Genomic DNA, 14,226 nt, shown 5'->3' on the forward strand with positions numbered 1-14,226 from the left:
AACCCTATCCCTTCAGGGTCAGTGGGTGTATTTAGCATGGACCACGAGACAAATTTCAGTAATTGATGATGAGCAAAAAGGAGAATGTTGTTGTTACTAAAGAATCAGTGCTCTGAAGGGAAACCTAATTAATGCTTGGAATCAATCTTAGAGCATTACGGCTTTACACAGGATGCAACCACCTTCACATCACTATGTATTTTTTTTTTATAACCCAGACCTGTAATCGATTAGATTTCAGACGAATCTGTTCCCTCTGACTTTAACACAGAATGTCTGTAAAAAAAGGTGCTTCGATTTTCTTTTATTAATACCATATTCATGTCAGCTACCAAAGCATGTGGAGGTATTTTCTGGACAATTTTCAAAACAAATTGCAATTGTGACATAATTCATATAAAAATGCAAATTGGGGATTTCTATGTATATTTTCATTCACACAAATGTAACGTGTCATGTTTTAAATAGAAAAGCAGAATCCATCTGCAGTTGCATTTTCCATGTCTTAAGAGTTATGGCAATGTCATGTAGAAATAAAAATAGTAATAAATCTGTTTGAAATTTGCCTCCTTGGCTCTGTGTGTGGAGACTGCCAATTAAATTTAAACTTCAGGTCATTTGTGTTTGTGTTTCCAATCCAACAAAGAATTTGATCAATCTCTTTTGAGGGTGGGAGTGTACTATAGGGGTGTGTGTTTATATTTGGAAGTGACATTGGTGGTTAGTTTTGAAAGTTTTCTGGAAGATAGTTTTTAACTGTCTCAGAGGTTTCCCATTGTGTACAAGTGTGTATCGGACACATTATGTAATGCCATTTCACAGGAAAGTGTGTAGGATGATGTGCTTTGCTGTGGGGTGTCATTCTTTAGAGAGCCCTTACTCAGTCGTGTTGTCTCAGTATTTTATACATTTGCTTTCTATCCAGCAACAATAAATTGTGTTTGCTGGACTGGTCACTGATGCTATGTGAATACACCAAGGAAAGCCATGGGTTAAGGGCTAGTTTTGGAGCAGTAGTGACCTCATTTCACTGATTTGTTTGACCAGATATGAAAGAAAAAATATATAATAATCTATGTATGCTAATAGCTGAACTAAGTGTAAATGGGTTCAATCACATTTGATTAGTTTGACTGTAAAACAAATGAAGGACCAAAGCAAACTAGAGAGAAGGAGGAGAATTAGAAAGTTTTATATAAGCATGATCATTTGAACTTTAGACCAATATTTCAAATCACCATTACATTTCTTGTGCTGAAAAAATGAAAGCGTCATAATATTAAAGCTTTTGAACCTTGTGGTCTTCCCTGAACCTGCATGTCCTATCACTGATTACTCAAGTGTTTCTTTAACACTTCAAAGTCACACCACCACCATTGTGCTGTGACATAGTAGTAAATTACCCTGGCTCAGCTATTCTGTGTCTTTGCTGGAGGAATATCATGTGTCCGTGCTATAGCAATACCACAGGCCCTGAGGACAGTGTGAGACTGGCAGGGTTGGAGATTCTCACACCATGCCTGGCATTTGTTCTTTCCGTCAGGAACACACAGAACCGATATTGTATGTGCTCATAGCCCAAAGGGGAAAAAGAACACCTTTTGCTGTACAGTCATACAGCAGTGTGTCTAGGATTCCTGCTGTAATCCCTGTAGGTATTACAGGCTCTAACTAAAACTCTCATGCCCCTTGCTATTAATTGATTATACATGTGCCTGACTAGACCGCAGTATCCAGATTTCCCAGCTCGAGCACTCGCTGTGTAATAGCACTAATGGTATGATATAATCAATATTTGCAATGATATATTTTTTTTCCTTTTTGTTGTTTAAAATTAGTTTTAAAAAGTCATACTTGCTGACAGTTTTGTTGAGACTGCATTACCTATACTGAAGTCTTCTGAACACTGACAATTCAGAAAGCCTATATGTAATGCAGCTCACTATGGTCTACTTTATCACAACCTTCATATTTTCCAGTTGCACTTACTAAAAGTCTCCATCTAGATGAAGGAACAAGGGGTCATTGAATGATGTAATAAAGCAAATCATCCACATCTTATATGTTATAACCTTACACAAAATAAATATCCTTTTAGAAGAATTTCATGCTTGCAATACAATTCCAAGGCCTAGCGGTTCTGGTGACTTGTAGTGGGAAACTTTACCAAGGTACTTAATACTGTTTTATTCGATAATATGTTTTGTTTTACACTGCTTTTAGACTACACTGGAAGCTCAGGTTCCCCTGACATTGCACCGAAATGTTTATAAGAGTATTTACAGTATATTATACATTAGTCTTGGTGGAATTCAATATATTATTGAATGAAATGAACAGATACCCGAACAGATGGCAGTATTGTGTTGTCCCTCTATTATACTTTCGTAGGAACAGTGCAGCTTGTGTGGAAAATCTCCTTTGAAGCCTCTAACATAAAGCTGATAGACACTCTGTGAAGCCTGTGCATCAATTGATAACTGTCAGGTGTCTGTGTACAGGTGTGTTTTAAGAGCACAAAATATCAATGCTCATTGGACAACGGACCTTTAATATGTTATTTTGAATCCTGCCTGTATGCATGGCTTCACTGAGAGTGTCTAGAGTGTGAGTGGGTTTTTATGAGTTAATAATAACATTAATATAAACCTATCAGTCATATTGCATTTCTAAAACACACAACACTCACTAACATATGCGTATGTGTGTATATTTAGTGTGTGTGTGTGTGTGTGTTATAATAGAAATAATAGAGCTTTTTAATAATATTAAAAAAATATGTAATACCCACCAGATAAACCTGCTATAATAAAGATCTACCCACATCAGAAAGGGTTCCACGATTAGGACTGATCAACCTGACAGAAGTTTAGTGACTGTAGCTTTAATGGCTTCTACCCAGCACACAGACACTGAGGCGACACATGGTTTTCCTCAAACATCCACTGTACTGTAGAATTCTTCAGCAGTCAGACTCTAGAAGGATAAGAGGTGAAGGAAATTGTGACAAAACACTAATGGCATTGGCATCACAACCAGTGTTTGCATTATTTGGTCTGGAAACATTACTATTTGTGTCCCAACTGGTTCCGTTTAACAGGTCAACAATTTTAAAATGGCATTTTCATTAAGGTAAAAAGTCTGAAGCAGATGCATTAAACTGTATAATGGGGACAAAATAACACCAGTGATAAATTTAACTAACTGCCCTGTATCCAAACCTCTCTTTCTCTTTTCTAGGCCCATGTTTTCAGCACTGACTGATCACTAGCTGCCAGTTTGTGTGCTGTGCTCCTGCCCACTGTGCTCAGCTGTGTGTGGGCACTGCCCTATGGCTTGTGCAGCTGATGTGTGAAAATCAGCCAAGCTGGACAACACAGCTTTGCCCCCCACCGCCTCTGCCACAGGCCTGCCCCCTTCAGACAATCCTCAGACCCCACACCTTCAGAGACAGCACCCACAATCCCCAGGTAGCAACACTCCCACACACCAAGAGAAGCAGTATGTAAGCGAGGAAGCATCCAGCCTAGACAATGAGCTTCACAGGGATGCAGAAACCATCACTGGTAAGATTTTGTGAACTTAACTGAGTGTGTTGGTTTGTTGCCATGGAGTAACTTGGCAATGAGCTTATCACAGACTGTGTGATTCAGTTGGAATTATTCAGTTTTGTCGTTGTGAGTGTTGTCATTCCTCAGAACTGACAGCACAGCAGGTGTTGTGTGATAACTGTATTGGCAAATAAAACCTCATCCAGAAGGTATGCTGGCAGAGTATGTAATTAAAAAGTAACAGCCACATTACCGAAATAATTACATTTTTTTTCTGGAATGAACTAGGTGTTTTTGTTATAAGTTATATTCAATATATCTGTTTTTATTTTAATTTCTGTGCCCTCTTTATGATTTTATGTAAGTGTATAAATACTGCATCTTAAGTGGATTATTTTGTCTTGTTAAATGTTTATAATTATTTTTTAAAATCTATAAAAAAAAATTATTTGTAGTATTTGTACAGTAACAGTATTTGTACCACCATCAGATGTTATTGGGTATTGTACAGATTGTGACCTTTTTTTAATGCATGAAACCAAATGAAGGTGAATCACCTGCAGACCATTCACATAAGAGTTTTTATTTTTAGACCATTTTATGCCTCTGTCTTTCACCCTGTTCTTGTGTCATACAAAGGCTACCATGGATTTGTGTCCAGGAACTCCAGGCCCATTTTTGGCTAGCTTTGATTTTGGCCATTGGTCCATGTATGCATCAGTGTGTGTGTGTGTGTGTGTGTGTGTGTGTGTGTGTGTGTGTGTGTGTGTGTGTCTGTCCTAGAATCAAGATTCTTGTTTGTGAGATATGTCATGAACAAGTTGTTGAATGTTGGTAGGATTTTATATTGAGTTGTAATTTTAACCAGCTGATAGAACCCGTGGATTTTGAATTTGACAGTGTCAAGGTCACAATGAGGTTAATTGTCTTAATTAGTTTTTCTTCAATAGCTTCACTTTTTTTGTTAGGGCATTTTATAGATTATTTTAAGTGTGGTTCTGGCCTACGAATTGGTAACCAGGTAGACCACCAAGTGTAGATTGATTAGAAATGGTGGTGGAGGAGGCTGTGGATCCTGTGGTGGTGGTGGAGGAGGCTGTGGTTGGAGGTTACACACTAATGGATCTTGTAGTTATAATCTCTGGGAGGGATCTCATTGTCCCTCAGTAAAAGGCTCTAATTACAATTCCTCAGTGTTTTACTTTACATCCTGCAGCTTTACTTTAGCCATACCTACATACAATACATGCCTGCAAACATACATACATGCAGACATGAAAGATTTGTATATTTGTATCACACAATTAGACTTGCTAATAAGATGTTATGTAGAAAAATGGGTAAAACATTGTTTTTTCCCTCACCACAGATCTTGCTTCAGGTTGGATGTGTATGTGAATACGAGAAAGAATTAAGCTGAACATGGACTTGGCTCAAAGTCAACTTTGTCAGTCCTTTTCATAGGAGACGTGGAGTGTGAATGATTTCACAATAGTGCAATCGCAGCAGTTACTGCAACATGGAGGAGCTTTCAATTTTTCAAACTTACCATGATTTACGACAGATTTGGGCCAAGATATTTAATGTGACATCTTCACAACACATTCAGCCAAAGCCCTCTTCCATTCACATGTGACAATCATGGGTACAGCCATCACAGAAAGTAATTACATATGCATCTTAACTGGTAGTGAATTAAAGGAAGAATCCTGTGCTTGCAATTTAGGAAATTTAAGTTTACTGCCAAAGAAAGTACAAAAACTTGGATTTGGAAGTTTTGTTTAAAAAGCTACTGCAAAATCAACCATTTGTGGCTACAACAATCCTGGAGGGACTCTTTACTGATACTAATGTGTGCATTATTCCTGTTTGTGTTTCTTCAGCTAGGATTGCACATTAATTATGCTGTTTCTTTTGCTGACAAATGCTTTAGTAAATGGATTCACTGGAACATCAGACTAAAGTGAGCTGGGTGCTGATGTTTGGCACTGACTAAACTCCAAACTTAAGACACTGTAGTGAGTTTTACTCCTGCTGCTTTGGGACACATCATTCCGACACTCTTCTTTCCTTCATTCTTGTGGTGCTTGGTTGTGTAACACGGTTACAGAAGAACAAAATGCAGGCTATTTGAGGGTCATTTATTTTGTTAATACAACCTCCAAGAGAGAGAAACGTTTATCTCCACAAAAAACAAGGCTCTCTTATTAAACCTGAGAGCACTTCAGCATCAACACTTGTTTAGAAGGAACATTCATTCAGCTAATCCTGTGATGTTATCCTGTTACTCGCGTACCAGGCTTGCTTAGACACAGCTGGAAAGGGCAGTATTGTAGTTTCCTCCTCCAATAAAATCACCTTATTTGTGAACATGTATAAGAAAAAAATGACCTTAAAGAACCAGCATTGAAGACCCTTCATCGCATGTCATTCCATACTTGTAATAGTCTTTTTCATTTGCATTTTATTTCTAACAATTTGCATGCACAAATCTGATGCAAATGACACATTTAAAATCAAGTCTTAAATTGATGCTCTTGTGCATGAGCTAATGATTCAGCGCACAGCTGTCCAAAAAAACAACTGAGCACTTAATGACCAATTACAACCCTAAATCTGGACTCCTACGTGATAGAGGGTTGTAATTATACAACTGTTCATTGAACATGGACGACAGGGCAGGAAATTATAGCTGTCAGGGTTTTCGTTGTTAAATGTAGTGTTCTTTAGTACAGAGCCAGAACAAGAAATGCATCCCAGTTTAATCACTTACAGTGTTGTTGAACTTTTATTTATATTTCCTGTTTGATTTATGACACAGTACAAACTGTGATTTCCTGTTGGTATCAGAGATTCAAATTAAGCACATTTACATAGTAGAAACGTCCGTCTGCATGTCCTCCTGTTTATCCGTTCCCATTATTTACATACAGCCTGATTCCTGTGTCTGGGTCGCTTAACACGACGCGCTGAATTTTAATAGACCTTCTAGAGCTTACCTCTGATCAGGGTCTGTGTATGCCATTCTCTTTGAAGCCTGAAGAAATACAATGGGTACTTTGATTTTATTTTGATTGCGTTCTCAGTCTTATAGTGGCATCTGAAATGATAAGAATCTAGATTCAGTTTTGCTCTAAGGATTTAAACGCTGATTTCGTCATGTCTGAATAAAGAAGGTACCACATACTCTCCTGCTGTGTATTTGGTTTTATAAAGTGAGGAATTAGAACTTTTGCAGTTTGGTGTCATAGTTCAGCCTCCTCGTATGGCTCACTAATGAATTCTGCCATCTTTAGGCCGTTCAGGGAATTATATTGTGCTTCAGAATCTTCTACAGGGATCTTGTTATTCTTGTGGCATTTCAGTCTTCTTGGTGGCCATGTGCCATGTCCAATAGGGTTTAGCTAGATAATAATCATACTTCATCAAATGTTATAACATATATATGTAACATATACTACAATATGCTTCTCTATAAGTTTGCATATTCTTCCAGTAGTGATGTTTGTGTTAATATATGTATGTTTATTTGTTTATAAACAGTGTTTATTTGTCTGCTGTCTGTTCATTGTATGACAGTACAAGTCATTGTTTCTTTGTTTGTGTGTGTGTGTGTGTGTGTGTGTGTGTGTGTGTGTGTGTGTGTGTGTGTGTGTGTGTGTGTGAGAGAGAGAGATTGAGTGAGAATCTGAATTACTGCATCAGTACATGTCTAGTAGGTTTCCAAAGCTTTTGCACATTCGGTGTGTGACTCACATGAAGAAAAGGTTTTGTTTAGTTTCCAAGGCAGAGAGCCGTGTGTGTTTGTGTGTGTTGCGTATTTCCATGGTGATTGAGATCACATAGTTTGCTGTCCGCTGGATGTTTGCCGATTCTGACTTCACTTAGCTTCACTCTCTGTATGGTTCTTTCCTAATACACTTCACCAGACAAGAATAGCATAACAGATCGTAAAATGTTTAAATTCTTAGTATTCCTGATTGTGTGAGTGGAATGAAACTTTGTGGAAACTTCATGGTGCTTTTCTCCATAAAGAGTTCCTTCAGTCTTGTCTCTCATCCTGCAGGTTAAGCTAGATGACAGACATTTCGCATTATTTTTTAAAATAGAACAAATATTATATTTATTCCCAGTCTCCTTGTCAGCAGATTACATAAAGCTCTGTACATTTTCTAATCAATCTGTAGTTAAAATTGTGGGATGTAATCTGTAGGATTTGCTGTGTCCTTTTTAAATATGTCTTAATCTCACAGCTGTTTTAAATGTGCTGTACAGAGAGGTATGAGGTATTTCTTACCAGTGTTTGTTTGCTAAGTGATGTACAGTATATGGATGCTGTATATTCTCACAGTGTGATGGGTGTTTGAGTGTCTTGATGACACACTGAAGTGTGGGAGTGTGTTTCACTATTATATTTTCATTTCCTCATTGTGTTCTCTTCTTGCCCCTAACTGTTGTTCTCTTCTTGCCCCTACTGTATCTGTTGTTGATTTTTGTTGGTGGTGATTTTTGTTTTTGGTCTCAGCAGTTAAACTGCTCTGACTTTCTCTCTTCACTGAATCCCCGAGGGCTTTCTAACTTCCTGTATTTCTAATGCACTTACCCCAGCTGTCCATAGAAACTGTCCTCCAACCAGCTACTTTCATTCTGTATATCCAAACCTCAAAGTCCTGTGAAAGAGGACAATGAGTGTAACAGGCTGCTGCTTGCACTGTAATCCAGTCTATGTTTAGTGAGGGGCATGTGACTGGTGTCATCAGCATGCCAGACATGACTAGGCGTTCACTCCTCTTCTCCCTCCCTCCTACTCTGCCTCTCTCCCTCCCCTCACTCATTCTCTTTCTGCCCCGGACATGTTCTCTTGACGTCCAGCCCTTGTTCTGAAGCAGTGGAAAATGTAAGTTGGGCGTGAGGAGAACAAGTCAGTGGCTGCAGAATCATGAGTAAGTACTGAGACAGGACATTTAAGACTTTCAGATACTTCAGTTACTTTAGTTCTTTCTGAGAGTGGACAGTGATAGATTCTGGACAAAGTGTCGCTTTTGGTTGAACTTTTCCCGGCTGACCTACGGTCATGATAAGGTTAAGGTCAAGCTGGCTGTGTTTGTAGCTCCTTTCACTGTTTCACTTGGAATGAACTTTGCGTGTTTTCCTTTGTCTGAATTGTTGGAAATGTATATCGTCTTTTTTCCTGTTCTGTACCATGACCTGTCGGCTGATGGGCTTTCTGTTTTAAGTCAAACAAAGCAACACATGTAGGCAAAATGCTCACTGCTTCTGATTTTAGTCTGGATTACAAACATTCACTTCTTTTGAATACTCAAGTCTTCTCTGAATGTCAGATTACTTGAATACTTTGTTTTTTCTCCAATGTTGACAAAGCATCTGTTTCTTATTTGAGTTCTATCCCAGCCGTGGTGCTCAGATCGATGTCAGACTGCTGGGAATTTTGTTTTAGGGTGTCGTGTCACAGAGGTCAATGTGAACAAAAAGGACAATAACACTTTGACTGGGAAGCGCTGTTGAGCATGCACATTAAAACACAGCCTCAAAATAATCACAAGCCAGACAGAATGTTCACACTCACTCATCTGTCCTTTAGATTGGACACAAGCAAGGGACAAATGCAATGTAACCTGTGTCACACTAATTTTGGATCCAAGTCACAGGGCTGTAGTTTTATGTTTTGCAGCTGTAGTTAAACATATTTGAGGTATTAGTAACTTGCACTAAAGTGCAGTATTGCATCAGTCCATCACTGCATGTAGATGCAAAATCTGTCCTGATTTTTCTAGATAGTTATGTATGTGTTATCATCATGCAGCAAGTTACAGCTTGCAGTGTTCTCTTGTGTGGTGCTAATGCCAGGATTAAATAACACCATGCTCAGACTGGGCTATAATTTTGTTTAAATAATAATAAAAATACATTCGTATAAATAAATCAAGCCTGCCCCATGTACTGCTGTCTGAGCTTGGTTTTTACCTACAGTACTATGTTTGTGATCCAGTCTCCTGTCATTTCATTCACTGGCAGTAGTTTTTTCATATGACTTAATTCAACACTTAATTCAAGATGTTACATTTGTACACCGCTAATATTAGAACTCACTTTAACTTTAGTAAACCGCACAGTGTGTTTCATGGCTTGAGATCTTAAACCTGCACAAGGTCATTCTTAAGCCAGTTCAACACAACATTTAGCAAAAGCAGAGAAATTAAAATTGCAACTATATTTTTTTTCTGTGTCCTTTGGATATTAATGATTCCCTTATTTTACTGCTGTAAAACTATTTCCACACTGCAAAGTTGATGTTTAGAAATATTTACTATTTGTAAAAAGTATATTCTATTGATTAAAGTATAGGGGTGGTCGTGCCTTTAGGACATTAAGTTTTTAAACATTTTACATCTTTATGTTGCAATATGTTCAACTCCATCTACTAATAAAATGTGATTACAACACACGTTTCTACCTCTTGTCTTTAATGATATGTAAACTAGGAGCATTTACTGTACTTGATTTGTACAGCATGTTCGTCAAGTGTTGTTTAAGTCTGCTTTATAAATAATTTAAAGTGAAAGGTATTCAGTAGAAATTCTGTTTCGATTCATTTTTTGAGACTTTAGAATCAATGCACTTAAAATATCAATATTAGTAAGAGCACAAAAAAATTCTGACTGATCACTAATTTGTTGTTTTGGACTTTTCCCCACCACATTTGACATGAAACAGAAAGTTAGAGGGTAAAGTACACAATGGCAGTTTTTATATCTGGGCTTTTTACAGTTTATAAGGGAGTACTGGCTCTGGGTTTCACCCATCAGATCCTTCTCAGCATTGATACGTCTGTGAGTTTCTTACAGCAGTATTTATACCTGTAGCACGTTTGTCTTTATTGTGGAAAAAATGTTGGCAGTGTGAGATAACGGTAAGGGGTTTAAAATGGCAGCAAATGAACTGTATTTATGCACTCGACCACTAGAGGTCACCACGCTCATATCTGTTGTCATTCTGTCGTGATTATACGCTGTCTAACTATTATGATAGGCTAAAAACTACATTTTATTTTTGTAGGTGGGACATCTTTACCTCGTACTTGCTACCTTTACCTAAAATTGTGAACAGAGCGTACCTTTATAAATGATCTGAGATATATAACTGGGCATTAAGGACCATTTTGTTCCTTTCATTCTACCATTTAGTCAGCTTTTTGGTAAAGCTATAAATGTTCATTATTGTTCAGATTAAATCAGAAGTCTAGTGTAGTGTTTCTGGGTTGTGATCGTACTGATATACTCATTTAACACATGAGGTAAAATTTAAAATTATATATATTATATATATTATTATCAGAATACCGCACTAGATTAGAGCCTGACGTCATGATTATTTTTTGTTTTTCTTGCTGTAATAAGTGGCATTTAACATAATTGTCCTTGTAAATCTGCTGTCATATGCAAACTACATTACAGATGTGATAGAGTATTAACCCTTTTGTGTTTGTAAATAATACAGATCTACACGTGACCTATCTATCCCCAAACTAATCTAGCCAGCTTAACTACTTCAATTAATTTTCTTTGAACAGCACTTTAAACAATAGATGTCGTCACACAGCAGCTTTCAGGAATCCGGACATAGATTAGATGCTTAATGACCAAGGCAAAACTAGCATTACAGGAAATCCCCAAAGTGGAAGTGTGCTGATGTGATGCAGTAGAGGTACAGAGATTGAAATGCTAGATTGTATAAGACTGGTTTTTACACTGAGAGGTTATGACAAGTTAAGAGTCAGTCAGTCACATAACTATGGCAGTACATTCAAAGTAAAGTTTAAGTATTGTTTAAACTGTCTTTTATTTATTTGTTTGTTGTTTGTTTGTTTGTTTGTTTTTCTTTAATGTTGTGCTTACTTGGTTGTGTTGTTACAATTTATGAATTAAAGGTATCAATTGTACTAAACCTGAATTTAATTTGAACCATATCATCATACACAAACAAACGAATTCAGGATCACATACACAAACAAGTGTTGTGTTTTTATATTCACTGTTGTGTACACAGTCATGTTTTAATATTAATCTACATCTTTGGTCTTTAATAACATTTGAAGTCACACCATCAGACACCCTGTTCTGTCCCAGCCTTAGATTATAATCCACATTGTTTTGATGAATACAACAAAACAAAAACTCTACATTCTTCTTATAGGTATGAGATAGATGGTATGTCCTGTTTGCTCTTCTATTGTACCCTGAATCTTCTCCCTTTCCTTTGTCTTGTGACAGATGTGTGTAACAGCACTGATCTTCCAGAGGTGGAAATCATCAGTTTGCTGGAGGAGCAACTCCCCCACTATCAGCTGAGAGCAGACACTATATACGGTTATGACCACGACGACTGGCTCCACACGCCGCTCATTTCCCCTGACATCAACATCGACCTGACCGTCGAGCAGATTGAGGAGACCTTCAAATACTTCCGTAAGTGTTCATACACCCTTTTCCCTTTCTCTCTCTCTGTCTCTCTCTCTCTCTCTCTCTGCTGCATTCTCACCTGATATGTTCAACCTCACTAATCCTCTTGTGACACAAATCCTCACAACCACACTACAAAAGTCATAGATATCCTTCCCTGAAGAGTGGAGGCTGTTACAACAGAAAACAGTGGACTAACTGCTTACTAATGACCATGGCTTTGGAATGTTCAACAAGTACGTGATGCAGTAGTTAAGTGCCCGACATGCAGTACATTTGGCTATATAGTGTTGCTCAGTCTGGTCTTTAAACAAAACTCATAGCTACTTTATAAATCGGTTATTGTGCCTGTCAGCTCAGAATTGTGGTAACTTGTGCTGCTTGAATATGCTATCAAGTTGTATTGTTATCAAGTTGATTTGGTGTTGCTACAGATTTAATTGTATTATCTATATTATCTGTGTTTTCCAAATTGATATACTGTATTGGCAGCGGTGCAGCTTCTTGCCCTCTGCATGTATATTTTTTCCACTGGGATGTGTCTTTTTAAGTTTTAAAGGGTAATAAAAATGCACACATAGGAATCAACCCAATATGGCAGGTATGATTTCTGTCCAGCTGTTCTGTTATTCATGCTGTATTTTAGCTAGCTGGTAATACATGGCAACACTGTGAGATTTAATTTCTCTCTCTAACACACACACGCACACACTATTTTCACAATATCTATTTTTAGAGGTTGCCTATAAATATTTAGAATCATGACCTTATTCACCTGATAAATCCTTATCCTGCATTGACTATAATCCCAGGGACACATTTAATTATTTTATTACACAGCAAAGCCATTTGCACATACATGCTTGATTTCATACTTCTAATAAAATTTAATATAGAGAGCGAGTTCTTTCATGTTCTCTCTCCTTCTTTCTCTTCTGGACTGATTCCATTTCATCTCAGGTTAAAATAATCCAGGTTGTGACAGTGTCCCTGAATCAAAGGGGGAAATGGAGTGGTAAACTATGATCCCCAAACTAATTGTTACATTTGTACCACTTATACAATAGAAGCTGGCCAAATGATTACAACCGGGAGTGGCTGAGGATATGTCAGTAGTTGAGTCATATCCTCAGCCACTCCTGGTTTAGACATTATATTGCAAGACTCCTCATTAGACAATTGATTCTATATCTTAATTGTTTAAAGATATGACTTTTCTGATTTTAGCTGGTGTAGTTCCAGTGCATTAAAAGGGACAGTGGATTACTTGGTTGTTGTTTCCGCTCCATTTTCCAGCCTCGTTTGGCAGCATGATCACTCTTGGACTAACTGTTAATCAACACACTGGAGTAGAATTGCATGCACAAAAGAAATTGTGAGTTGAAAAGTCTGAGGAAGTGAAGAGAATTTAGGCAACATATGCTACCTCAGGCTGGAATCAAAGCCAGTTGCTATGGCAACCCCTCCGGAGGGAGGTGTTATGGAAATAGAGAGCTCTGGCAGAAGGGAGAGAAGGGGATGGGTGATCATCTAATGATGCTGGCTGATGTAACACAGTCTGATTGGCTACACAACTAGGAAGTTGCCTCTCCTCAGTGCGCATGATACAACCTTGACTATAGTCATACCATGTAAGAAGGCTTCCTGCGCAATTTTGATCATTAATGCAGCCTCATAATTCACACATCTCTCCGTATCCTACTCTGGAAGGGATGCTGCAGGCAGCTTAGTTTGATAGCAATTACTTAAAATAGGCTCTCTGGTGTTGGAGAGAATGGGCTGCTGGGATACTGCATGTGAATATGTGACCTCGGGGGCTGGACAGGAGGAACTGCGACTCACAGCTGAAGGAGACTGAGTATGCAGAGATTTGTGGAGGCTGACTACTATGAGCTGGACTGGTGTTATGAAGAATGCGCTGATGGTAAGAGCAGATGGTCATTTGCTTGTCTTGAAGAGAAATGGAGAGAGCTGTCTATGAGAATATGAAATAAAAATTAGGCACATGGAGTGGTAGAGTGAAGAGAGAGTGTGTGGCACTGTGATTAAATGATAATGGCATGAATGGGTCAAAATGATTTAAAGAGTTGTAAAGCGAAACCATTAAACTGATAATGATGGTGATAATGCTGGCTGATAGAGTGCAAGAGGACAAACACCGAGGATGCTCACACTGTCGTTACTACAACCGGCAA

The 14,226-nt window shown here is 38.0% G+C and overlaps 1 protein-coding gene across 11 annotated transcripts in view; it reads left to right on the plus strand.

Moving 5' to 3' along the window:
* trak1a (trafficking protein, kinesin binding 1a) overlaps positions 1-14,226 on the plus strand; it is a 40,736-nt gene that overhangs the window by 5,701 nt on the left and 20,809 nt on the right. For 7 of the 11 annotated variants that reach the window (XR_003440980.2, XR_007140103.1, XM_047811031.1 and 4 more), the window contains exons 1-2: positions 8,381-8,494; positions 11,843-12,037. Coding sequence is in view for 6 of the 11 variants with exons in the window: in XM_047811031.1 (XP_047666987.1) it covers positions 8,491-8,494; positions 11,843-12,037 (199 nt within the window). In the remaining 5 variants the exon portion in view is untranslated. Of the gene's footprint in view, positions 1-3,240; positions 3,567-8,380; positions 8,495-11,842; positions 12,038-14,226 lie in introns of those variants that run through there. The other 4 variants (XM_027149116.2, XM_047811034.1, XM_027149114.2 and 1 more) reach the window with 3 other exon arrangements.

Source organism: Tachysurus fulvidraco, chromosome 3 (assembly GCF_022655615.1).
Source record: "Tachysurus fulvidraco isolate hzauxx_2018 chromosome 3, HZAU_PFXX_2.0, whole genome shotgun sequence".
Lineage (NCBI taxonomy): Eukaryota > Metazoa > Chordata > Actinopteri > Siluriformes > Bagridae > Tachysurus > Tachysurus fulvidraco.